Genomic DNA, 25,589 nt, shown 5'->3' with positions numbered 1-25,589 from the left:
CTGGGACTCGGGGCGGCACAGCCTTTGAGGGACGTTCAACACACACGACTTGTGCAAAACACAAAAGGGGGAACTCCATGAAGCAGAGACGAACAGTCAACACGGGGAACATACCAGTCTGCGACGCACCATCTTGTCCGAACAAAGCCTTTTCTTGACCATTTGCACTGAAAAATAAACAGGTCACACAGGTAAGTGGGAAAAGAGGAAGGAGGGAGGCAGCGACTCACACGCATGCATCAGAGGCTTCTCAGTCAGAGAACACGCTAACCTTTTAGCTCACAAGGGCTGAGATGCCACTTACCGTGCAGGCCAAGTGCACGCACACGGCTCAGCACGCAGGAGAGCAGGTACAAACACGCACGGCCACCACCATCTGTTAAAACCCCTCCCCAGCCCTGAGAGAGCTACTAGGAAACCAGGTGGGCCCAGGTCAAATGAGGGTGCGCTGCTGGCCATGCACACCTGAGCAGCGTACCACAAAGATATCGTGGACGCTGGGCCCACGAAGGCCTCTCTGAGAGCTGCTCCCTTGCGGCACCAACTTGGGGCCTGGACCTGCCTTGGGGGAGCCGATCATCAGAGGCTGGCTAAGCAAAGAACCACGCTCACCTCTGCTTCATTCTCCCTCCCTCCAGGTCACCCTGTTGGAGAAGCTGGGGACAAAAGTCACTGGTGCCCCACATTCCTCCCTTGTTGGTTCCTGACCTGGGGGGGGGGGGCATGGGGTATGTGGGGGCGGGTCCCACACTGCCTTGCAACAGCTGCTGTCAATCTCAGGTCAGAGACCCATGGTATGGAACCTGGGTGGTCCACTCGTGCCTAGGCAGGGCAAGGGAGGGTGGATGCAGCTGCGATGACGGAAATACGTGTCACTGCCCATGCGGGAGCCAGTGGTCACCCAGGGTCGCTGAGCACTGAAAATGCTGCCATTTTACCTTAATGAATTTTAATTTAAATAGAACACTCAACAGGGTCGCTTCACAGCTTAAGCAGTTGGGGGAGTGGGGCTCCTGCCAGCACCCCTTACAAGCTCCCAGGAGACACGGGAGACTTTGCTCAGTCCTCAGCTCACAAACACCAAGTTAAAACGTGTGGATAAGGCTGTCCTGTTCCCTCCAATAGTCCTAGCAGGAGCGCAGGGCCTGGTGCACAGTCACCTGGGTCAACTGAGGGACAGAGCAGGGGGAGGAGGTGTGCCCCAGGGTCAGGCAATGGTGGGAGGCCAGGACTCCGTCCGTGTCTGTGGGCCTGGGCTTGCAGGGACGAAGGTAAGTACATGGGAACCAAAGGCGGTGGTGATGAAGTGTTCCCTGCGTGAGCGCAGGGCCCAGACTCTGCAGTGATTGACTTCATGTAACAAATAACTCAGTGCCTGGCTCTCCTGCCACCCCACAGCCCCTGTAGCTACTGTCCCACCGATTTCCTTACTTCCCCTACCAACCAAACTTCACACACGACATCTAAACACAGGCTCCCAATTCTTCCATGACAGCCCTCTGCCCAGAGCCCTCTCTTCAACCCTAAATCGTGTGTCTCTTGGCTATGTTCTAGATCAGTGGTTCTCAACCTTCTGGCCCTTTAAATACAGTTCCTCATGCTGTGACCCAACCATAACATTATTTTCGTTGCTACTTCATAACTGTAATGCTGCTACTGTTATGAATCGTAATGTAAATATCTGATATGCAGGATGGTCTTAGGCGACCCCTGTGAAAGGGTCATTCGACCGCCAAAGGGGTCGCGACCCACAGGTTGAGAACCGCTGTTCTAGATGAACTCATTAATAATCCCTCTGAGTCACCGATTTGACCAGATCTGGTTTAGAATCTTATTTTCAGTGACTGTGTCAGGTGCTGTGAGCACCACCCAGGCCCGCATGCCTGCCTGCCGGGCAGCAGCCTGTGCCCAGGGACTGACAGGCCAGCACCTGAAGCTCAGAGGCGTATTCAATCCTCACATCAGCCACAGGAAGGGCACCACCAGTGCCCATTTTACAGACCGGGAAACTGAGACTTGGAGGTTAAGAACTGTGCTCAAGGTCACAGAGCGAGTGAGTGGGAGAAGCCAGAATCGGGAATTCGGTGGCTGGTGCTCTCACCCCACCCCACCCCGGGCAGGAGTCAGCTGGGATGTGGGTGGGGACAGAGCCATCTTGACCTGGTGGGGCCCACGTCTCCTAGTGTCAGAGCAGAGACAGGCGCATCTTTCCAGAACAGAACCGCCACCTTGCTCGGTAGGGAGAGGGGCCTTGACAGGCACCCACTGTCTGATTGGCCCCTCCTGGAGAGCCGGCAATTCACCTTCTACCCCAGGCCGCTCCTTCTGTCTCAGTGGGAGGGCAGGCCCTGGGCAGCAGAAAACTGCCCTTCCTGGCGGGGATGTGTAACTCAGCGGTGACCCTGAGAGGCTGTTCCTAACCCCTGGCTCCTGCACCCAGAGGCTCCAGCTGGTTGCCCCTCCTCCTTCTCGCCCCCTCCCCTCCCCGCCCCTCCTCTGACTCTGGACCTAACTCTGGAATGTGGGGACACCTCAAGGACATGGCCTCCAGCCTCCATCACTTCTCGGAATGGAAGTCAGTCTGAAGCCGGGCTGTGTGCTAATCTTTCTGGTCACTGGCCACCCTCTGAGATCCCACCGAGGGCTCCAGGTGATGGTGGATGGGAACAGCACTGGCTGGGGCGGACGGGGACAGCACTGACTGGGGCGGATGGGGACAGCACTGGCTGGGGTGGACAGGGACAGCAGCGACTGGGGCAGATGGGGACAGCACTGGCTGGGCGGACGGGGACAGCACTGGCTGGGTGGACGGGGACAGCAGCGACTGGGGCAGATGGGGACAGCACTGGCTGGGGCAGACGGGGACAGTACTGGCTGGGGCGGACGGGGACAGCACTGGCTGGGCGGACGGGGACAGCACTGGCTGGGGCGGACAGGGACAGCACTGGCTGGGCGGACGGGGACAGCACTGGCTGGGCGGACGGGGACAGCAGCGACTGGGGCAGATGGGGACAGCACTGGCTGGGGTGATAAACTTCGAGGTTATCATCACGAAGTGAAAGCCACGTCATGCCCGGGCGGGGAGTCGGGGCTGCCACGTCGTTCACCTTACAATATTAAGTCTCTGCTCAGATCCCCTGTTAATAGGATTCCTTTAGGCAGCAGATGGATGGCAAATACAGGCGGTTTCATCTACTAAAAGACGGCATAAATCACCAGTGAGAAAGGGAGGCTGCGGGAAGGCTCTCGCCACACAGCCTCCCTGTGAAAGGCCCGCTTCGGAGCATTAGTGAAATTAATTCATCTTTCATAAGAGCCAGGAGCAGGCCTGTGATCTATGGTAACAACCAATTTCTCACTACGGGCAAGAGGAAAAAAATGCCTCGGCCCTGATCGACTACACAAATCCGCTTTTTAAAAATGGTCTCACATTATCTGGAGTGCTGCTCCCAGAGGCAGCATCTGAGAGTCATGCTGAGCCAAAGCCACCATAAATCAGCAGGGAAAGTTTTGTGAGCTTGATATGCAGGGGCTGTAATTATTTGGAATTGCCTCCATCATGGTAATTACATTTAGATTATCCTTAAGTGATGGTAATAAAAGAAACGGAAATCCGTCTTAAACTAATTCCCTCCCCCAAAATGTGTTCAAATAAAGCAGAGAGACTGGCCTGAAGGCACAGAACAGGGAGGAGCAGGCGACAGCTGCTGCCACAGCACACCAGCCGCGCTGACGTGGCACCCAGGTACCTGACCAGGACGGACCACCTTCCACTGAAGACGCAGAGCCGATGGACACCTTGCACACCTCAAAGTGCCTCGTCACTCACAGGACCTTGGAGGTGCCGGCGCTCTCAGTAAGATTTCCCTTCAGCCACTTTAAGGGACTCACATGGTCCCGGAGGCAACTCGCTTCTGGAAATGGTGTGACTTCATCTCCAGAGATTCCCATCTGAGACGAGCGCTGAGCCAGTTTCTCATGTGGCAACGTCATATCCAAGGAAACAACCACAGCCACCCTGCAAAGCCAATGCTTGGGTATGGTGGTCCCCTTGTCCCGGCAACATGCTGCTCTCCAGTGGAGAGATTGGGGTGCACCCCGTGACGGTGTGGCCACCCTGTAGGTGCGGCAGTGTGGTCACCTGGGGCCAGGTCTGCTAAGCACAGGCTTCAGGCTTGGACCCAGGCCACTTGTCCCAGGGGAGGGAGGCAGCCCCTTGCTGTCTGTCCCTAGGGAGCCATGCTGGCACCTTGGGAACAGTACCCTGAACCTGGGCATCAAGGCCAAGGGCCACACCCCACCCCACCAGGGTGTCCTCTCTTAGGGATATGCAAGAAGTGGGATGCCACAGCTGAGGTCCCCAGACCTTGCCCCCCATCCACACCGTCAGCCTGAGCTCTGGCCTCTACTCCCCGAGCCTGGGCCATGGAGGGAGGGGAAACGGGAGCCCTGACCGATGTGCTGAGCCTGGGAGCAAGTCCTGAGCGCCTGGAGACTTCTCCCCAGGAACCTGGCTCCTCAGGAGAGCCACCTACCAAGGCATGCACTGCCTCAGCCTCCCCTTCCTCTGTCCACCAACACATGCTGACCGTCACAGAAGCCCCTTCTTCAGAGAGCATCGCCGCTCACAGATGACAGACACTAGCAGCCTCTGGTGACCCCATTTCTAAGGATGAAGATGCAGTGAGAGTCGCCAACAAGCGACAAGAGACCCCAGGAGGACCATGTGAGTCCTGGGGGGGCGGGGGCCGCATGCTGGGGTCCATCACAAGCTGGGTATCAGGGTGCATCCTGTTCCGCGTGTGAGTGGGTATAGCGTCCCTGATACTGAGAGGCTGCTATGTGGGGAGTGGCCTGGAGAAGCACCTGCCTCGTGGGATCAAGCACTTGGGCTGACCCAGGTACCAGCAGGCGCCCATGCCCTGGAGGCTGGGAAGAGAGAAGAGCTGAGCTCCAGGGGACAGACAGAGCCAAGCCCAACTCCTCTTCAGTCTCGAGGCTGGCACCTGCCGGCCACTCCTTTCCATCTTCCAGCATTTGTAACAGTTCAAAACTTTAAAGTTGCATTTAAAGAATTTGAACTACTTGAGGTGGGGATGCAGGGGCTTAAGGCCTCCCCAACACTGGCTGCAATTGTTACCACATCGGCCCCCTGTCTAGCACTGCCCACTGCCATCACAGGATCACTCTGGCCAGCCCTGTTGCCCAGCCCCAGCACTGACCTGGGCATGGCCAGCTCATGGGCACCTCTGTCAGCCCTACCTCCCCTCCCAGGTCTCCTCTGGGGAACCTCAGCCACCCTAGGTGGGGTGAGTGACCCTCTGGGCTGAGACTGGACCTCAGGATTAGAACAGAAGAGCTAGGACAACCCAGGTCCCAGCTCAGCCTCACATGGCCAGTGGTGCCTGTAACCAAGACAGAGAGGGGCTAGGGGCTTCCCACCTGTGGGTGTTGGGTCAGGACCTTGGACACTGCCAAGCATGTCCAGCTCGGGGCTGAGCCCCAACTACCCTAGGGGCCCTGGCCAAGCTCGTTCTCCTGCTGGGAGGAGGCCGAGGCCCCACCCGTGCCGCTGTGGCCCCTGGTCACCCTCAGGCGAGGACCACAGCCTGTGTGGGCCCCAACCTAGACTCCAGGTAAGCAAAGCTGGGTCTGGACTGGGACAGGGCCTGGAGCTTAGCAAAATTGGACTCTGAAACCAACTTCTTGCCCCTTGACATCTCCAAGGGAACCGTGGCCCCACCCTCTTGACAGGACTCACCACGACCAACATTCAGGGAGGATCCCAGGAGTCACAGCATTGGCTGTGCTCATGGAAGGTCCAGAACTGAAGCTTCCAGAGCTTTCCGGGCATGCCTTCCTCCAGCCTCAGGCGGAGCAGCCAGGCCAGGAGGCCAGGCCTGACACCCGTCCTTGGCTCAGGACAATGGATGAGGAAGCCGTGCCCTGGCATGACAAGAGGGCCATCCTTTATGGAGGCAGCCACCATTCCTTCACTCCGGGCTCAGGTCATAAAACAAGTTAATAAAGTTGTGGCCTTGCTGAAGATCAGCTGGGAGTACAGGTGGGGGTCTGCTGAGCAGCGGGCAGTCCTCACGCAGAAGGGACTGAAAGCAATCCTTCTTGCAGCTGAGCATACCTCTGTCAGGGAGGCGGGCGCCCAGGCCTCCATCTCGCCCCAAAGGCTTCAATCAGCACCACATCCGGCCCCAGTTAATAGGAGGTAAAGGACAGGTGACCAACTCTGGATCAACTCATGAGCAAGTGCACAGGATTAGGAGACTCCAAAGGGCTGCTTATAATGTCAAGTAAAGAAACAGGATCCGAAATTGTGTGTGCAGTGCAATCCGCATAAAAATAACACTAAACAAGATGCAGTAAAACCCACAGGAAATATATCAGCATTTTCTGACTGAGTCTGAGCTGTGGGTGGTAAGTAATCCCACACTTTCCTTAACCCCTGATCTGTATGAAGCAGCCACTGCCTGGGACCGGGCTCTCGGCCGTGCCTCTCGCTGGCACACCCCGAACTCGTGGGCAGGAACATGCCCCGTGTGCCACTGCCTGGCACACCATAGCTATGAAGGTCGAGTAGGTCACTGGCTAGACTGACCCGCTCACATGCCAGGCCAACCTGAACTGATAATCATTTTCCTGCATCATTGGGGACGGTTCCTCTGCCAGGAAATAAGGGTTAAAAAATTTACCAGTTGTTTTAACAACAAACACTGCAGATTCTCTCAGCTCTTACCTAAGGCAACCCATGAACCCACGCACACTTCAGATCCTCCCAGAAAGAGAACATGGGAGCGTGGTAGCAGAGATGTGATCCCCACCATGATATGAAGACCCCATGTCCTAAATGTCCCTTCTCACGTGACCACCCTGAAAATTAAGTGCTTTGGGAGAAAGTGGCACGGGCTCCGGACGCACCTCGGGGAAGTAGTCCTGCGGGAACTTCTCTTTCTCCAGCATGGGCGTGCTCTCCAATGTGTCCGAGTAGATCTCTTTGCCAGTGACTTTTTTATACTTCTTAGCTAGAAAAGGGCAGATGAATGTTGTGAATAACCACGTCACTACATTCCACCCAAACAGCCACACCCCGTGGGGTCCCATGTCCCACCCGTGCAGACCTGTGGGGAGCAGGGAGTGATGAGGGGGACCCAGCAGGCTAGCTGCTCCCGGGGACACCGTGACTCGTAAATCGCCGGTCCGCCACCTGGAGTCTGACACTCCACTTCATTATCCACTAACACTCGCAGCCTGCAGATTTACAGGGGCTAATTGGCATCCTCCGTTAACACCGTGAGTATGTTTAAGAGGGCTGTGGAATTACCGTCCGCTCATACCTTAATACAAATTTATTTAATAACATCGATTCCCTCCACATCCAGCCAACATCACTCATGTGCAAGGACAAGGGGTTTTTATGTGAGATGGAGAGAGGAGGGCACACAGACCAAGCTTCTAGCCGCCTGCCCTTCACCTCACTGGACAAGGTGTCCTGCTGGGCCACCCCCACCTGGGCTGACCCCTGCAGCCAGGGCTTGGCCTGGTTCTCTCACATCAGAGCCTGGGGGCTTCTTTTCATGGATGGTAACCCCACGCCATGGTGGGGTCTGGTGAAGAAACGTATGAATCTGTTCCTCAAAGTCTCAGGCCCGGGCTGGTGGAGGGCTGCCAGCCCCCGCTCAGGATGCCCTGTTGGGAGCGCGGCTGCACGTGGGCCCACCAAGACCACCACATGCAGACCTGCCACGAACGCAGCAGAGACCTGCTGGCCCGCATACATGCTCCTCTCTCCGGGAAGGCCCAACACAGGGGATGTCCCTGGGCTGTTAGGAGATTCCTGGAGGCCAACAATGACCAGTTCTGCTGTCCGAGTTCTGGAGGGTCGTGCTCCGAGCCCCACGAGCTGCTCGCATCTGTCGTTTCTGGAGCACCATCCCACCCAGGGACCCACCGACATGGCAGAGCAGCAGGGATGAGACAGGAGGCAGGGACTTGTGGCCGGCGCTCCATGGAGAGTGAACCCCAGGCAAGAGCAAAGCACTAGGGGTGGGGACTCCGAGGGGCTAAAGCAGGAGCCTGGCTGCAACCTATACGAGGTGCTCAGTGACTTAGGGAACTCAGAACAGGGCAGGTGGAAGGGAGCTGCTCCCCAAGCGCTGGGCTGTGCCCGCTGTGCCCTGCTCCTCTGATCTGGTTCCCAAACTATGGACATGCCCTCAGGGTGCTGGCTTTGAGGCTGGTCCCCCCAGGTCCCGCAGCACATCACAATCCCCTTGGAAGGCATCAGAGGGAGATGGACCCAGTTAGCCAGAGGCTAGTGCCCGGGGCAGGTGGGCACAGGCCTGTGTGAGCAAACAAGGACCCATCCATACCACCCGTTTGCCACTAGAATGCGCAGGCCGTTTAATCACCGAAGCACTTACTGGAACCACCCATCCATCTCTGCAGAAGGACAACATTTATCAAACATCAGCCCCACGCAGCCGTCATCACTCTGAGGAGGTCGAAGGGAGACCTGCCCAGGTAGCGGACACAGGGGTGGGGACTAATGCCCAGGGGAGGACCAGTGTCCCACCAGCGATGCAGCAATTCTCACAGATTCTGCCTGTGCTGTGGGCTCCCTGATCCACCTCCCCCCAGGGCCTTTCCATGGCCTTGACCTCCCAGGAGCCCTGAGAACATGGACACGGACACGGACATGGAAATGAGACATGAGAGTGGACCCGGGCACAGGACACAGAGATGCACACAGATAAGGGCACGGGACACAAACACAGGACGTTGTCTGGGCCTCTTGGGACATGGCAGGGGAAACAGAGCCTCCAAGTGTGGGCCCAGGGAGAGGCCGAGCATGGGGTTGATGGAAGAGCCGGAAGGGCAGGGAAGGAGGAAGGGGAACTCTGCCAGGGCAGGGAGAGGGCCTGTTGGAGAAATGAGCACCAGCAGCAAGGACGGGAAACGGGAGCCTGGCCCCAGGCAGGGCTGAGCCTCGGCCGGTCTGGGGGAGTGAGGGGTCTCGAAGCTCCAGCCCTGGCAGCAGCTCTGCCCTCTGTCCAGATCTAAGCGGCGTTCCTGCTCCTCCCAGACAGTCACCTGCACAGTGACACAGCTGCTACTGTCACGGCTGGGAGGGCTGGCCACAGGGTCTGGGACCTCGCTGACCTGGGTGGCACTGTGCACATGCCAGCACCAAACACATGCACGCTGTTCCTCACCCATGAGGAGCCCAACCACACGCTGCTCTTTCCTGAGGCTCCTCGGCTAACAGCCAGGGCACAGCTCACCTGTCTCTGAGGATAAGGAAGAACATTCTTTCTCTATGTCTGTTCAGGTGCAGGATGACTCCTGGCAAAGCTCAAGCCATCACAGCAGCCACCAGGACCGCCAGTTCATGCTTTAGGGGACGGACGCCTGGGGGTGTCTGTCTAGTGGGCGTCTGCCTGGAACTCAGTTTTGGAGGAGCCCTGCACTGAACAGACTTCAAAAGACTATTGTATTGTATTTAACCTTGGTCCTACAACCTTGCTTATTAGTAGTTTTGTTGTTGTTGATTCCTTGGGGTTTTCTACAGAGATAATCATGTCATCTGAGACGAAGGCAATTTTTTTGCTCACCCTCCAATCAATAAGCCTTTTATTTCATTTTCTTGTCTTACTGCATTAGCCGAGATGCCAGTATGACTTTGAAGAGCTTTGGTGAGAGGGGTTGCTTTTCTGCATCTATCAATATGACCATGTGACTTGTTAGCCTGTTGGTGTGGTAGATTACATTCATTTATTTCTGAATGTTGAGCCAGCCTGGAATAAACATCAACTGGTCATTGTGTATAATTTTTCTTCTACCTTGTTGGATTCTAGTTGCTAATTTATGTTTAGAATATCTACACTTTATATTCATGATAGATATTGGTCTGTAGTTTTCCTTTTTTGTAATGTTTCTATCTGGTTTTGGTATTAGGGTAATGCTGGCCTCATAGAATGAGTTAGGAAGTATTTCCTTGCTTCTATTATCTGGAGGAGATAGTTGAGAATTGGTATGATTTCTTCTCTAAATGTTTGGTTGAATTCACCAGTGAAGTCATCTGAGCCTAATACTTTCTTTTTTAAAGGTTATTAATTATTGATTCCATTTCTCTAATACATAAAGACCTATTCAGATTATCTAGTCCTCTTTGTATGAGTTTTGGTAGATTGTATATTTAAAAGAACCGGTCCATTTAAGTTATCAAATTTATAGGCATAGACTAGTGCATAAGATACCTTTATTATCCTTTAATGTCTATAGATCAGTAGTGATGGCTCCTCTCTCAATTCTAATATCAGTAATTTGTCTTGTTTTCATTGGTTAGCTGGCTAGAGGTTTACCAATTTTATTGATCTTTTCAAAGAACCAACTTCTGGTTTTGTTGATTTTCTTTATTGAGCTCCTGTTTTCAATTTCATTGATTTATGCTCTAATGTTTATCATTTCTTTTCTTACGCCTACTTTGGATTTAATTTGCTCTTCTTCTGGTTTCCTAAGGCAGAAGCTTAGATTATTGATTCTACATCTTTTTTTTTTTTTTTAATATATGCACTTGCTGCTACCAATGCATTGCTTTCACTACATCCTACAATTTTGGTAAGTTGTGTTTTCACTTTCATTTAGTTAAAAATATTTTTTAAATTTCTGAGACTTCTTCTTTGACCCGCTATGTTATTTAGAAGTGAGATGTTTAATATCCTACATATTTGGGGGTTTTCCAGTTACCTTTCTGTTATTGATTTCTAGCTTAATACCATTGTGGGCTGTGTTCTCTTCTTTTAAATTTGTTGAGGTGTATTTTACAGACTAGAATGTGGTCTGTCTTGGTGAGTATTCCGGCTGACTTGAGAAGAATGCATTGTGCTGTTGTTGAACGGATTATTCTATAAATGTCCATTAGACCAGGTGATTGATGGTGCTGCTGAGTTCAACTCTGTCCTCACTGACAGCCTGCCTGCTGGGCTGTCCATCTGTGAGTGAGGGGTGTTCCAGTCTCCAGCTATGAGAGTGGACCCATATGGTTCTTGTTGCAGTTCTACCAGTTTTTGCTTCATGTATTTGATGCTCTGTTGTTAGGTGTATATACATTCAGGATTGTCATGTCTTTTTAGAGAATTGATCCATTTACCATGATGTAACGCCCCTCTTTATCCCTGATAACTTTCTGTGCTCTGAAGTCTGTTCTGTCTGAAGTTTATAGCTACTCTGCTTTCTTTTCATTAAGTGTGTTAGCAGAGTTTATCTTTTTTTATCCTTCCTTTACTTTTATCTATCATCTATCTATCTATCTATCTATCTATCTATCTATCTAAGTGGGTTTCCAGTAGACAATAGTTTGATCTTGTTCTTTTTTTTTTTTGAACCACTCTGACAGTCTGTCTTTTAATTGGTGTATTTAGACCATTAACATTTAAAGTAATTATTGATATAGTTGAACTCATACCTTCCATATTTATAGCTTTTCTATTTATGGCCTTTATTCTTTGTTTCTTTTTGTTTTCTACTCTTTTTCTGCTTTCTCTGGTTAAATTAAACATTTTATATGATTCCAATTTTTCTCTTCTTTTACTCTATCAGTTATACGTCATTAAAGACATTTTAGTGGTTGTCAAAGAGTTTGCAATAATCATCTACAATGAATCCAAGTCCATTTTCAAATAACACTATACATCTTCACAAATAGTGCAGGTTCTTTATAACCAGTCATCCAATTCTCCCTACCAACCTTTATAACATTTCTATCACTCACTTCACTTATCTAATAGCTATTTGTCACCCAATATATTGTTGCTATAATACTTTGAACAAAAGTTATCTTTTAGATTAATAAAGAATAAAAAATAAGATATTTTATTTTATCTTCATTTATTCCTTCTCTTACACTTTTTTTTTTTTTTTAACATAGTCCCAAGCTTCTGACCTGTATCACTTTTCTTTAGCCCAAGAGCTCCTTTTAACATTTCTTGCAAGGCAGGACTACTGGAAACAATCTCCCTCAACTTTGGTCTGTCTGAGAAAGTCTTCCTTTCTCCTTCATATTTTAGGGAGACTTTTGCTGAATACAGAATTCTAGGTTATTCCCCCATCCCCAAGAACTTAAGCACTTCACACCACACTCCTTGTGTGCATCGTTTCTAAAGAGAAGTGGATGTTAATTCTCCCCCTTGTTCCTTTAAGATCAGGTGTTCCTGCCCACCCCTTCCCTCTTCATCTTTGGTATCTGAAGTTTGGATACAATCTGCTTAGGTGTAGACTTCCTGGTATTTATCCTACATGACACTCTCTGAGCTTTCAAGATCTGTGGCTTCGTGTCCATTATTACTTTTGGAAAATTCTTGGCCAGCATTACTTCAAGTATTTCTTCTGCCCCTTTCTAATTTTTCCTGTTGGTATTCCCATTATGCTTACGTTACACCTTTTGTAGTTGTCCCACAGTTATTTTTTCCTTTTTTTTTATCCTCACCCAAGAATGTGCTGATTGATTTTTAGATATAGAGGATAAGAGAGAGAGACGATGTGAGAGAGAAATGTCAATCTGTTGTCTCCTGTATGCATGTGCCCCAACCGGGAATCAAACCCACAACCTTTTGGTGTACAGGATGATGCTTCCACCAACTGAGCCACCCAACCAGGGCCCCCATAGTTCTTAGACATCTGTCCTGGCTTTTTTTCTCTTTGCTTTTCCCAATTTGGAGCGTTTTCATTTTCTAGTTCACTGATTCTTTCCTCAGCAACATCCAGTCTGCTAAGCCCTGCAAAGGTACTCGTCACTCCTGTCATGGTATTTCTGATTTCCAGCTTTTCCTTTTTATTCTTCCTGAGAGTTTCCATCTTTCCTCTTATGTTACCCATCTGTTCTTGCATGTCCATTGTTTCATTAGATTCCTCAGCAAATTTATCTGTTATTTTTAATTCCCAGTCTGATGATTCCAAATCTAGGCACTATCCAAGTCTGTGCATGCTTTTCTCTTCAGGGTGTATTTTCACCTTTTAGCATGCCTTACAGTTTTTGTTGAAAGCAGCACGAAAATAATTGGTAGGAGAAACTGAGGTAGACAGTCTTTTCATATGAGGCTGATGACCTGGTGAGGAGCGGGACAGTTTCCTGGGCGGTGAGAAGCTAAAACAACCTCCCGGGCCTTGTTCCTGTTTCCTCTGCTGTCACGAGCCCCTGTGAGAGCCCTTTGCAGAACTTCCCATCATAAGGCCTTGCTGGGATGCTGTGGTGTGAGGTTTGGGTGGAGGGAAAATGTTCTATAGTCCCCTGAGTAGGGCTCAGTCTCTCAGTCAGTATGTGCCCTCACATGTGCTTCTCAGCACCCCGAAGCTGGTCCTCAGGCATTTCCCTCTCAAGCCAGCCCATGCGCGGCCTCCAGCACCTGGTCAACACCCTGCAGTGTCACCCAGAGGGGCTGCAGTGACGGTCTCCACCCAGTAGCTCTGCTGCTCTGGGTCTGCCCGTCTCCAGCTTTGCGGCAGCGGTTTGCCCTGTGACCTCGTTTCTCCAAGGGACCTAAGAACAGTCGTCCAGTTGCAGTTTGTTTGGCTTTTCTTGTTGCGAGGACAGGGCTGTCAACTTCCAAGATCTTCACATGTTGGACCAGAAACTGGAAGTCACTTTCATCCCTTTTCATCTGTACCTTTGGGAGTCTTGAAGTTTCTAAGTAGGTACTTATTTGTTAAAATTCGGGCTATTTTTTTATAAAAATGTATTCAAACTTTTCACAAATTCTGGATCGCTTTTGCTGTAACCAATTCAAGGAAGAAGAGTGAGCCCCGAAGAGCAGGGCTGCGGAGCAGGGGGCAGGCAGTTCCCCTGCCTGAGATGCCGGCCTTGCCCTGCACCCTGCACCCTGCACCCTGCACCCCGTGTCCCACATCTGCACCCATATCCGCACCCTTCCCCTGCTTCTCATACCCCATACCCACACCCAGCTCACATCCCATGCCCCACACCATGCCCTGCATCTGCATCCCGCACACTGTACTGCACCCTATACCCTGCACCCTGCACCTGCACCCACACCCCACCCTGCTGTGGGGAAGCAGTAGCACCCACCGTGCTAGGACACTGTGAGTGTTTTCAGAACTGACACATTCTTCTGATACACAGGAGAGCTCAGAGCATGTTCAATGCCTGTCACTATCACAGCACTTGTCACGGACAACGTGGAGGCCCGGGGTAAGGTTGTGCTGGAATCATGCATACATCCAACATACAGTTTTAAATACACTGTGGGCGCGCAGGTACTTTTCGACTGATCAGATTCCGTAGTAAAATATGTATGCAAATGGTTACTTAATGAAAGTACCAGTTCAATGATCGGCACATGTCCAAGCCTGTGGTGCTGGTGACCAGCATCACCCCACTCTGCCGCCAGCCCCACTGGGACCTCCTCACCACTCCCCTGTCAATGACAGGAAACACTGGTGCCAGTGCCCATGAACACTGTAGTCAGAGCCAAGGTCACTGTGGGAAAGTTAGATGCTCATTTAAAAGCCTGTAGAGACTCCTACAGGCCAGTGAACCCCCGCTGGCCGAGTCCTGCTCTCAGCCAGAGCAGAGCACGGCTCGCGCCGTTTGGAGAGGACTGCTCTGCATTTCCTAAGGGGTGATCTGTCTCCCAAGTGAGCAAAGATAATGAATCGGAGACACTGACATAATTAGTGGCTCTCCACAGTTATTACAACTTTAATGACATTTCAAATTAATGTGATCTGGCTCAATAGCCTAAATGGAGCGCTGCAGAATTTACACAGAACCCGGAGATGTAACACTGAGTGGAAGATAAAAGGACCAACATGCCCAATTGAACGGGCAATACTGAAATTTGTCAGATCTGGGGTAACGACCTCCAGTGCCCCAAGACACAGCGACAAGCCTGTGACATCAGAGGCAACTCCGGGAGACTCTTCCCAGCACAGCCAGGCGGTGCTGCCCAGTCAACATGGGACCACGTTTCCCACTTGGCCACAAACAGGCTCTCACGCGTCATTTTGGGATAAGCCACCGTCTCGTTCTGTTCCCACTTTGCACATTTGATAGGGACACAGATGCAGACAGAGCCTTTCCCTTCTCCCCGGGCTCTACTGCAGGAGAGGCAGCGTGGCCTGCTGGGCCCTGCCCTGGGAGCAGAGGTGGGCGAGTGGGTGAGCTGGCTGCGCTAGGAGGGCGCAGGCCAGCTGTCTTGATTTTAGTGCAGCCAGAAAGCCAGGTTTCATACGAGGTCCCTCGTTAGTGACTGCCAGTAATGACTCAAACCGAGACCACGCCAGTTCCTCACAGGATCACCGGGCGGGGGGTGGCGAGTCTGCTGAGACAGGAAGCCCCAGGAGGATTCTGGACAATTGACATCATAGTCTTACCTTTGAAGTCAAACTGGTAGATGTTTTTTAAGGATTCGTGAAGAAAATAAAAGCTTCCTAGAGCCTGTAGAGCAAAAGAGAGATCAGGTGAGAGACCTGCAGGAGGATATTTCTAACACAATCCAGAGTGACGAGCAAAACGCTCTGAACTAGAATTAAAGGTGAGCTCCTTGTAACTCAATCACATCATGGAGGTCTGCACTGTTCATGGGTGACCCTCCGATACCCGAACACCAGGAGTCCCAGCCCAGGAGCCAGCTGCCAGCGGGATTTCCTCCAACAGAAGCGCCATCCGGGTGTCTCACTTCTGCCCCACCACGTAAGACAGACGCGGAGCACATGCGGCCTGTGGGCCAGGGAAACAGCAACAGCCTGCACCCGTGCCGCCTCATGGCCTGTCACCATCGCCCTTCCACAGGGTGTCTTCATTTGTTCAGGCAGAACGCACTTAGAAAGAGCGTAAGGAAATAAATGTCACTGCAAACATTTAAACCAATACCTCATTAAATGTGATACAGCTGATATAAAATCATGAAGTTTACAACAAATAAATGGAAAATACATTGCCAATGCAGGGATGGAAACTGTAATTCATAGACTCGGAAAATCCATAATTAGCTGTAATGAATATTTAAAGTCAAAGTTCAGCTAACTTTTCCAATGTTTAACCTACTCTATCAATACGGTTCAGGGCCCTCATTTATCACAGCCGCGACGACGTCTGCATAGAAATGCGCCCGGGCCTGCTCTCCGGGTCCTCCGGCCACAGGACCTGTCAACAGTGTGTTTGACGCATCTGAGAATATTGACTCCTTGCCTGTTTTGCTAAAAACAATTAAAATACTTTTTAACATATTTATAAACCTGACTGCCAAGAGTGCTTATGAATTCCCCGTTAAGCGCATTGCAGTCCGGCCACTGCAGGCAGGAGCCCTCCGCCCTCCTGCAGCGGTACCACCTCAGGGCATTGACAGTGGAGAAGTCAGCATCGCCCACAGCGCTGAGCCCCTGGGGTCTGGGGGGCTGGGCAAGGACCAGAAACAGAACTGGGCAGCCGCACAGGAGGTGCCAGCTCCATATGAACGTGGAACGTGGCAGGGGACTGTCTCTGAGATGGCTATGGCCTGGAGTCCCCACCCACCTGGGCATGGGCAGGAATCAGTGCCCACAGCAGATGAAACCGCTCCTCAGGAAGCTCAGCAGCTGAACCAGGTCCTGGTGAAAACCAGTGTTGGCAAAGTGACTCAGCCAGTGCTGAGCCTCTATGGCAGCCTGCTCCTGTGATGAGCGGTCGCACCCCGACCCCAGTTTGCTTTTGGAGGGGAGCCCTGATAGCGGCAGCGGGCTCTGCAAACAGCCGACTGGGACGACCATGGTGCAGAGTGCTCCGCATCCTGGGACAGAAAGCGACAGGCAGTGGCAAGACACCGGCTGTTGGGGTCCCCACCGCCCTGACGAGGCCACTGCACACCGGCATGGGGCAGGACAGAACACAGCTCCTCGTCAGAAACGCCTCCATCACTCTTTATTTGCAAACAGATCCAACGCCCAGTGATCGATCACTTCCGCAATTGGGTTGGCAGCCAAAGTACATACCATTAACCTGCGGCCTCCCCATCCGGCTCACTTGTTCATGAGACAGAATTCCTGACACTCAAATCAAGTCGACTTAGCAGGAAAGGGCACACGGGAACACATTTTTCTTCTCCAGATATCACGAAAGCGGAAAACATAGAAGGGCTTCTCACATATGAGCCAAAGGTGGAGTCCCCACCCACCTGGTGGGAAAGGCCGCTTTCACCTGTGTCGCCAACATCCTTGTGAAAATGTCAACACTGCCCTGGTCAATGTGGCTCAGTCGGTTGGGTGTCACCATCCCATGAACCAGGAGGTCACAGTTAAATTCCGGGTCAGGGCACATGCTCGAGTTGTGGGCGCGATCCCCAGTAGGGGGCGTGCAGGAGGCAGCCAATTGATGTTTCTCTTTCACATGGATGTTTCTCTCTCCCTCTCCTTTCCCCTTTCTCTGAAATCAATAAAAACATATAAAAATGAAAATGTCGCCACTGCGCATTCCCAAGAGCACCAGGTCTGAGCTCCCAGGAGCCTGCAGAGCACTGCAGAAGGGAGCATTCCGCCTAAGAGGAACAGGCCACCTCCTGTCCCTCCCGAGGGACCTGGGCCTGGGGATCCCCTGTGAAGCCAGTTACATCGCAGGCTGTGCGTCTGACAGCACACCAGCTGTGAACCTCCTTCCTACACTTGTCTCCTCTGTGAGACGGGAGAAATGCTAAGACATTCAGGCTCACGTGACCTAAGAGCACTGAGGACTCAGTACTGGGAGATGGGGTGCATCCCATGAACCTCCATCCCACGATTTCACAGCTAGTTTATTCCCAGGTAGTACTTGTGCAAACACACACAACACACACACACACACACACACACACACGCATACACACACAGTGATGGCTCTCAGAGAAGTGGGGACTCTCAGGAGATATGCTCTAACCAACTTAGCCACCTAGCCAGGGCTGTAACTTTAGTTTTTTAAATGCTACACAATAATCCAACATGCCAAAATATTGTAATTTATTTATCCATTCTTCTGTTGGACATGAAAACTGCTTCCAATGTATTTGCTATTACAACAGATGCTACAGTGAACATCCTCACACGCACCATGTCCTTGGGCACACATATGAATGTATGTATCACATGTGTGTGCATATAATGACATGCAGTTGGAGTTGCATCTTGGGCCACGGTGGATATGCATTTTCAACATAGGTGTCACCAGGTTGCCATGATGACCCACCCTCCACCAGCAGTGTGGAGCAGTGCTGATGTGCTACATACTTGCTAAGACCTGGTGCCACTTTGACCTTTGCCAATTGCATGTGTGTGAAATTATACATTGTTGTTGTTTCAACTTGCATTTTCATTATATTAGTTGAGCATCTCTTTTTAAGAGTGTTGGCATTTTAAGTTTCTCCTGTGAATTTCTTGTTTACATCTTTTGTCCATTTTTCTATTGATCTTTTTCTCATTTGGTAGGTTAAATTTTTCAACATAATCTGGAATTATTTCTCTACTAGAGGCCCGATGCATGGAATTCGTGCAAGGGGCTCGGCCCTTGCAGCCCCGGCTGTCTTCTTTTCTGGGAGGGGAGGGAGGCTCCTCCAGGATGGTCTCGTCACCTCTGAGTCCCCAGCATAATGCTTGGTGCACGGCAGGAGCTAGAGTCCTAGTTAGATGACAGCGGTGTGGAGACGCAGGACACCCCCAGGAGTGACTGGCTAAGGTGCTCAGGAGCTAATGTGCAGCACTGTCTACTCAGGGTTTAAAGGACAACCTAATGCATCGCTTTATTCCAAGAAGCTGAACACGACTGCAAAAAATCACACACTTTACCAAGAGGAGGACCAACTCTTTCACGAGTAAGTCCCAAGACTCCTGGTTTTAATAAAATTTAATAGATTGAGTAATAAATCAAAGCTAAGTTACTATCACTTTCATTAGATTATAAACAATAATAAATGAAACAAAGCTTTTGTTTAAATCAATGCAGCGCTTCATTGATCTCTCCCTGTATAATAAACTCACGGCCGGCCGGTCTAATGGGATGAGGCGGCATTCCTGTCCATCTCGCCCAGCCTTATCCAGAAGGGCAGCGTGTGGGAGAGGTCGCATTTAGCATGTCACTGTCATGAGGCTGCTCCGCCTCTCCGAGCAGCTTTGTAACCATCGAAAATGAGAGCTGACTTCTTTTACAAAGTACTGACTTTCCAATTTCAGCTTCTGGGCTAAACGTGAAATGACGGCACAAAGGTGTCCCCCCGTCTGACCCTCACCGCCCAGCCCTCTCCAGGCTGGCTGCCTGCTTGAGAGATGCACGTATAATTTCATTTTGTCTCCCGTCCAACAGCCGACATCAGAAGTTAATTAAATTGGTTGTCCATTGTGTTCATCTACTTACAAAGTTAATGATATCTGTTCCTGAATTAAAGAGCATTTTATACAGCGCGCACCATGGGAGCTGGCATGCGTACACCGGGGTGCTGAACCCTGTCACAGCCCTGGTTGTAGTGTCCCCAATTAGGCAGCCCAGCAAGGGGCCGGCAGAGCACAGCCATTGTGACAGGGAGGGTAAACATTCCAAGCAACAGCCACTTAATGTCCTGTGTGGCCCACGATAAATCCAACAGATGAATGTGCCTGTTAACATTTTACATCACGGCAGCGAGGAGCAGCCATGGGGGGTGAGGCGGCCTTTATAGATGGGCTGCTGGGAAGGGGTGCCCCGGAGGGTGCTGATGGCCATGTGATGGGTGACGCCAGATTTGCAAACTGCAGGGGACAGTCGCATCGTACCATGTCTGGGGCGAGGTCACCCACTGGCTCAGGCACAGCCTTGCTGAGAACTGGCTCAGTTGTTCACAAATGGTCCCTGACATCCACTCCCCTGCCCTGGCAGGTGGCCGGAGGTCTCGCTGAATAAATGGCCCAAAGCGAGATGGTGTGATGCGAGGGACAGTGACAGGTGCTTCATACAAAGGGTCAGCTTCTAAACATGGGCAATGTCCACAGGATGCCCTGACAAAGGGCCGTGAGCTCGGGGAGGCACCGAGGGCCAGCGTTTCGCCAGGCCAGCAGGACGTGGGTGCTGCCATTGCCTGGGACTGAGGGTGGATAAGGAAGCATCCAGCTTCGTACACGCTGAGGTTGCAATGGCTGTAAAACACCACAGGGAGACATCAAAGGCAGCTGGATGTGTGGGACTGGGGTCCAGGACAGAGTTCTGGGTGCAGATGTAAATGAGCATGGTCCACATGAGGTCTCCTCACCGAGGACTGACTAGAGCCAGAGAAAGGGCAGGGCCAGAGACTGGTCCCAGGATACTGTTGTGGAGGGACTGGGAAGAGGAGAAGAGCCTAGAGAGAGACTGCCAAGGTGGCCAGTGTGGACGTGGGTGGTCAGTGTGGACACAGGATGGTCAATGGAGACACAGTGCAGTCAGTGGAGACACAGTGCAGTCAGTGAGGACACAGGGCAGTCAGTGGGGACACAGTGCAGTCAGTGAGGACACAGGGCAGTCAGTGGGGACACAGGGCAGTCAAGGAGAAGGATGGATCCAGGGTCACGTGGTGTCTTAAAGGTGAGTGGGGGGAGGAAGTGGCCATGGGGCCCTGATCTGCCGGCACATCAAGGACATGGGGACAGGGTGGCCCTGGAGTCCACACTCCAGAGGCCAGTGGTGCTGTGAGCATCACACCCAAATGGTAGATTCAAAGAAACTCTGGCAGGGGAAGTTCCAGCTCTCTCAGTTGGCTGTAGAGATGGCAGCCGCCACTCCTCACCCAGAGAACTGCCCGCATGTATGGGAACGAAGGTGCCTGAGAGAGTGGCAGTGCTGTCCACACTGAGAGTAAGAAGCAGGCGCAGGTACATGGAGGCCCCTGCTGGTCCTGCCCTTCCTCCTGGGCCAGGGCGGGGCTGCCATGAGGACGTGGCCCAGGCACTCGTCATCCGGGAGCCATCTCATGGAGATGTACTGGGTTATTGCCAGTCTGGACCCTCCCAGCTCTTTCCCCACATGTACTCTCCCAGCTAGTTCGACACGTTATCCTGGACCTTCCTTTCCAACAGGAAAATCCTACTTCTTTTGCTTGATTTAACAGACTTCATGAGCTGACGCCTGACAACAGGTGGGAGAGGAATCAGCTCCCTGTGCCCGTTTCACTGGGGGGGAGCTGAGTGCACAGAGGAGCCCACATCACAGGACTCATACCATGTGCCCAGCACCCGGCTAGGCGACAAGAAGAAATGGCGTAGTCCTTTGAAAGCACCCCAAATTATTTTTCATTGCACCACCCAAGTACTTTCCTCTGAAAATGAGATTCACTTGCAATATACATGCTCTTTCCAATAATACAGACTTTGCAAACAAAGTTTCAGTGACGAGCAAGAAATATATCAGTCTTAAAATAACTAGTTTAAATTATGAAATTTATTGTCATATTTTCCATGTCTAAATGATTACAAAAGTAAATCAATAAACTTTTATGCCCATTAAATTATGTGGAGAGTTTGTATCATAATTAAAGCAGCTCTGACTTTTATCTTTTGTCTTCCAAAAATCATTAGCTTTTCAATTACAATTTCGTTCTTACAGATGCTCTGGAGAAGCAGGCTACGTGCATTATGTAGAGAGGCTAATTAGAGTGGATGCACTTTAAGGGATGACAACACTGAGCACAAGCTGTTTACAAACTACCTGCTGCCATTAGGAGAGCTCAGGGCACAGAAAATGCTACCCGAAAGGCTTAATTGATTTTTAAATTGCAATTATATTGGGAAACCGCCATTTACTTCTGTTTCAAATCATTGAGCGCAGTCCCCTTGCACAGACATGCCAACACAGCAGCTTTCTTCCAGGGGCTGCTGCCTCCACGGGACCCGGGCCTCCATGTCCCACCGTCCTTATTATTTCTGCTCCAAGTCCCAAAGCCTTGGACACTGTCCTGCTGACCCCAGTCTGCCCATCCCGTTGGAACTGGGGGACTTAATCCTCTCCCGTTTCAAACACCCGGGTATTAAACGTAGAGATAGTTTATTTTCCACCCCAGGTACTCACTCTGCCGCCGTTATTTTCCGTTTCACGGTGTTTGTTCCTGCCTGCCCCCACCTCTCCTCTGGAGCCCTGCGCTCTCTGCGTGAGGACACCCTTGGGCACTTGCTGCCTGTTGTGGGGTCTGCAGGTGACAGATTCTCTTGGGTTTCATTAGAATGAAGATGTCTATTTCACCTTCATTCCTGAAAGGTGTTTTGCTGGACACAGAGCTCCATGGTGGCGTTTCCTGGGGGAGTCTGGGGGCCACGCTGCTCTGTCACATTCCTGCTTGGCAGGGAGCAGGCAGCGTGAGTGCCGCCGGCCAAGGGTGTCCTAACTTTTTCCCACACAAGCTTTTGAAGGGCCCTGAATCTCTGGTTTTCTGTCGTTTTACTATGATTGCTCTGGGGTGGGTTTTCTTTATCCTGTTTTGGGCTCACTGGGATTTTTCATGGGGTGTATGAAAGTTCCCAGGCATTGGAAAATTTATCATCTCTTCAAAAATAACTTCCGATCTGCCTGCTTTATTCTCAGGCTCGAATCACACGTGTGTTAGACAGCACACCGCCTGTCTCCTTCCACCATCCTTTCGTGTCCCTGCACTTCATGTAACATGTGCTCCTGGCCCACAGGCAGCCCTGGAATTCTGGCTTCAATTCTGCAGTTCCCAGCGATGTGATTTGAGCAAATACACACATCAATAAAGCCTCAGCTCTCCCGTTTCTAAAACGGGGCATATTATCCAATTCTTTCTACACGAAGGTCTGCCAGAGATACACAGAGCACAGTGTCCCTTAAAGAAGCCACTCAAAACGCAGGGTCCCTGGACCCTGAACTAGGGTGCTGTTCGAGTCTCAGCCACCAAAACACTGTCCTCCAGCTTTAAACGGCATGTCCTTGGTCAGCCTCTAAACCAACACCCAGCCCTGACCACTGCCCGTGTCCCTGCTCTTCTGAGGGAGCTGTACACGGTGGTTACAGCGCCAAGCTCAGTCCTGCACCTGCCCACCCCCCTGGGTCTGGAGACCTCGGTCAAATTGCTGACCTCTCTGCGCCTCAGTCTCTGTATTTGCAATTCGGGAAGATCATCACAGTACCTGCTTCACAGGGTTGCTCTGCGCCCTCAGGGGGCATGTGGAAGCACACAGGATGGTGTTATCACAGTTCAATGTTAACGACCACTCAGTTGTGATGTTATTCTTTCCTGCCACCCCATGCCCTTACCACTGGAGTAACAAGGCACAGCAAGGCCTCCTCCTTCCGTGTCCACCCACCTCTGATCGCCTCCCAGGCAGAGGCCACTGCACAAGAGCCCTGACTCACCACTAGCCACCGCATGTCCCTGTGGCCCCAGCCAGAAGGAGGCAGGCGCTGGAGGAGGCTGCGATGTACCCACAGCCTCATCATCTGAAGAAAACACCTCTTGGTCCTCACCTCTCTTCTGGGGACAAATCACGAACAGCCCTTCCGGGAACAGCTACGTCCCACTAACGGCCTGGACATAAATCAGAGCCCGTGAATGGCGCGGAGGAGTGACACCCGTCAACCACCGTCTGGGCAGCCCTCCCCACATGGAATCTATCATGTTCCTTAAAAGGAAAAGGAGACGGATCAGTGTTTCTGCAGGACCAAGAAGAAGGGGAGGCAGGGGGTCAAGAGGTGTTTCCCACAAAAAGAGGGAACGGTGACATGTTGTTTGCTGGTGGGGACCAGGGACCCAGGACATCCTGTCCCTGCTGGTCACAGAGTGTGCTGGTGGGAATGGCGAGCCAGGACGCAGTGGGAGCCGGGAGCCAGGGACACAGACATGGCAAGCTGACATGTGGGTGGATGCTGGTGGGAGGAGGACAGGGCTGGGTGTGGCGAGAGAACACAGGGCGCCAGGGCCAGGGCTGCACAAAAGTTGGTGGGAATGCCTGGGGCTGCACCAGGCTTCAGGCAGAGGAGAAGGCATTGGGGGAAGAGGTGTGTAGTGGGATGGAGGTCCCACGGTTCCCAGGACCCAGCGCGGGCCAGAGCTTTAGGAGGGGAAGGGGTGGGGCTGAGAAGGGCTGGAAAGGAACAGGCAGAGCCACTTGGCGCAGCTGGAGAGGGACAGAGGACACTAGTGCTGGGCTGTGAGAGCGGGAAGGGACAGTGCCTGGGAATGGGGGCAGAACCTCTTGCGTGGAGACCTGCCATGTCTACGTGTAACTAAGTGTGATGCAGCCACAAAGTCAGTCTGCAACAGGCAGCATGCCGCGTGAGGACCAACGCCTGGAGAGGAACAGCGCAGGGGCACTTTTCCAGATGCCTGGAGGAGCACGCTCACTCCCAGGTCGGGGGAGCCCCCCCGAGGTCAGCCCTCCCCCACCCCCGCCACCGCTCTCATGCCCTACTCGGTACCCACATGTGGTCACACCAATGACACTAACAACTTTGCAAACACAGGAGAGGAGCCGGCCTACAGCTCTCAAGGAAGAGGCTGAGCAGACTGAGCAGGAGTGTCCCTGGAGGTGTCCTCCTGGGACCCAGGTTGCTCCCTCCAGTTTTCAGCCAGTCTCAGGGTCCCCAGTGAAGATAAAATGTACGGGCAGCAGAGCCCCAGCTGTCTGTGTCTCTAGTTCCCAGCTCTAAGACAGCACAATCCCGGCCAACGGGGTGCCCGATAAACGTCAGAGCATATTTTTTTTTACAGAAGAAGGTCACAGACACAACAAAACCAAAAGTGCTATCATCAGGGATGAAGATGGCTGAGCTACTCAGAGTGAGTGAAGTGGACAAGCTTAAGTCCCACTGAGGAGAAACGTGACGCCTCCGACGCTCCTGTGCAAACCACGTCCACTTGGGGAGAAACAGCAGCGTCTCATTCCCTGATCAGCTTTAATTAAATCTCTAGCCCGCTGTGTAAAGTCAAGCCATTATGGACAGGGATCAAGAATTTCATCATTCCCCACTGAGCCATAAAATCAATCACCTAAGTTTTTATTACGTAACCGCTAAAGAGTGAAGCGGTTCAAAGATCTGAGGTGTCTGACGGTGGCCAAAAGAAGCCTGTCAAATGTGCTTCTTCTGGAAAAAAAAATAAAAAAATTAAAAAAAAATTGGCTTCATTTCCATCTTCTCCCCAGCTGGCAGCATCTGCAGTTACAGGGCATAGCTTTGCATAATGATCACAAGAAAACAGCAAACTGAAAAGACAGGCAGAGGACCATTACTTCCAGGGCAAAATGTGAGACTCTCGCGTCATTTTATTGAAAAAAAGGGGTCAGTGACACTTAAACCTAGGGCTTGCCTCTGGAATTTTTCACAAGTGAAGTGTGAGGCATGGCTGAAGGAGCTGGCCCCTTCCTGGGACGGCCCCCTGCCTGTGACGACCCCGGGTGCCTGTGACAGTCCCAGCTCCCCCTGCCCCTTGAGAGCTCGCTGAGCCCCGAGGACTGGCCACTGCCCTCTCAGCACACCACCGACAGCCGCAGGGGCCCGCAGACACGAGGACGTTAGGAAAACTGAATAATTTTGTTTGATGTTGCCTAGAAATAAGAAAAAATATAACAAATACTTATAAAAGTTACAGCTGAAAAATCTCCACTCC

At 51.7% G+C, this 25,589-nt stretch overlaps 1 protein-coding gene across 3 annotated transcripts in view; it reads right to left on the bottom strand.

Moving 5' to 3' along the window:
* INPP5A (inositol polyphosphate-5-phosphatase A) overlaps positions 1-25,589 on the bottom strand; it is a 141,776-nt gene that overhangs the window by 41,829 nt on the left and 74,358 nt on the right. For 2 of the 3 annotated variants that reach the window (XM_036335721.1, XM_036335722.1), the window contains exons 5-7: positions 15,403-15,466; positions 6,934-7,037; positions 115-167 (exon numbers count right to left, since the gene is read on the bottom strand). In XM_036335721.1, the coding sequence (XP_036191614.1) occupies positions 115-167; positions 6,934-7,037; positions 15,403-15,466 (221 nt within the window). The remainder of the gene's footprint in view (positions 1-114; positions 168-6,933; positions 7,038-15,402; positions 15,467-25,589) is intronic. The other variant, XM_036335724.1, reaches the window with a different exon arrangement.

Source organism: Myotis myotis, unplaced genomic scaffold, assembly GCF_014108235.1.
Source record: "Myotis myotis isolate mMyoMyo1 unplaced genomic scaffold, mMyoMyo1.p scaffold_m19_p_15, whole genome shotgun sequence".
In the NCBI taxonomy this organism is placed as follows: Eukaryota; Metazoa; Chordata; class Mammalia; order Chiroptera; family Vespertilionidae; genus Myotis; species Myotis myotis.
Note: the sequence above shows the minus strand (reverse complement) of the source record. Positions and strands in the feature narration are given on the sequence as shown.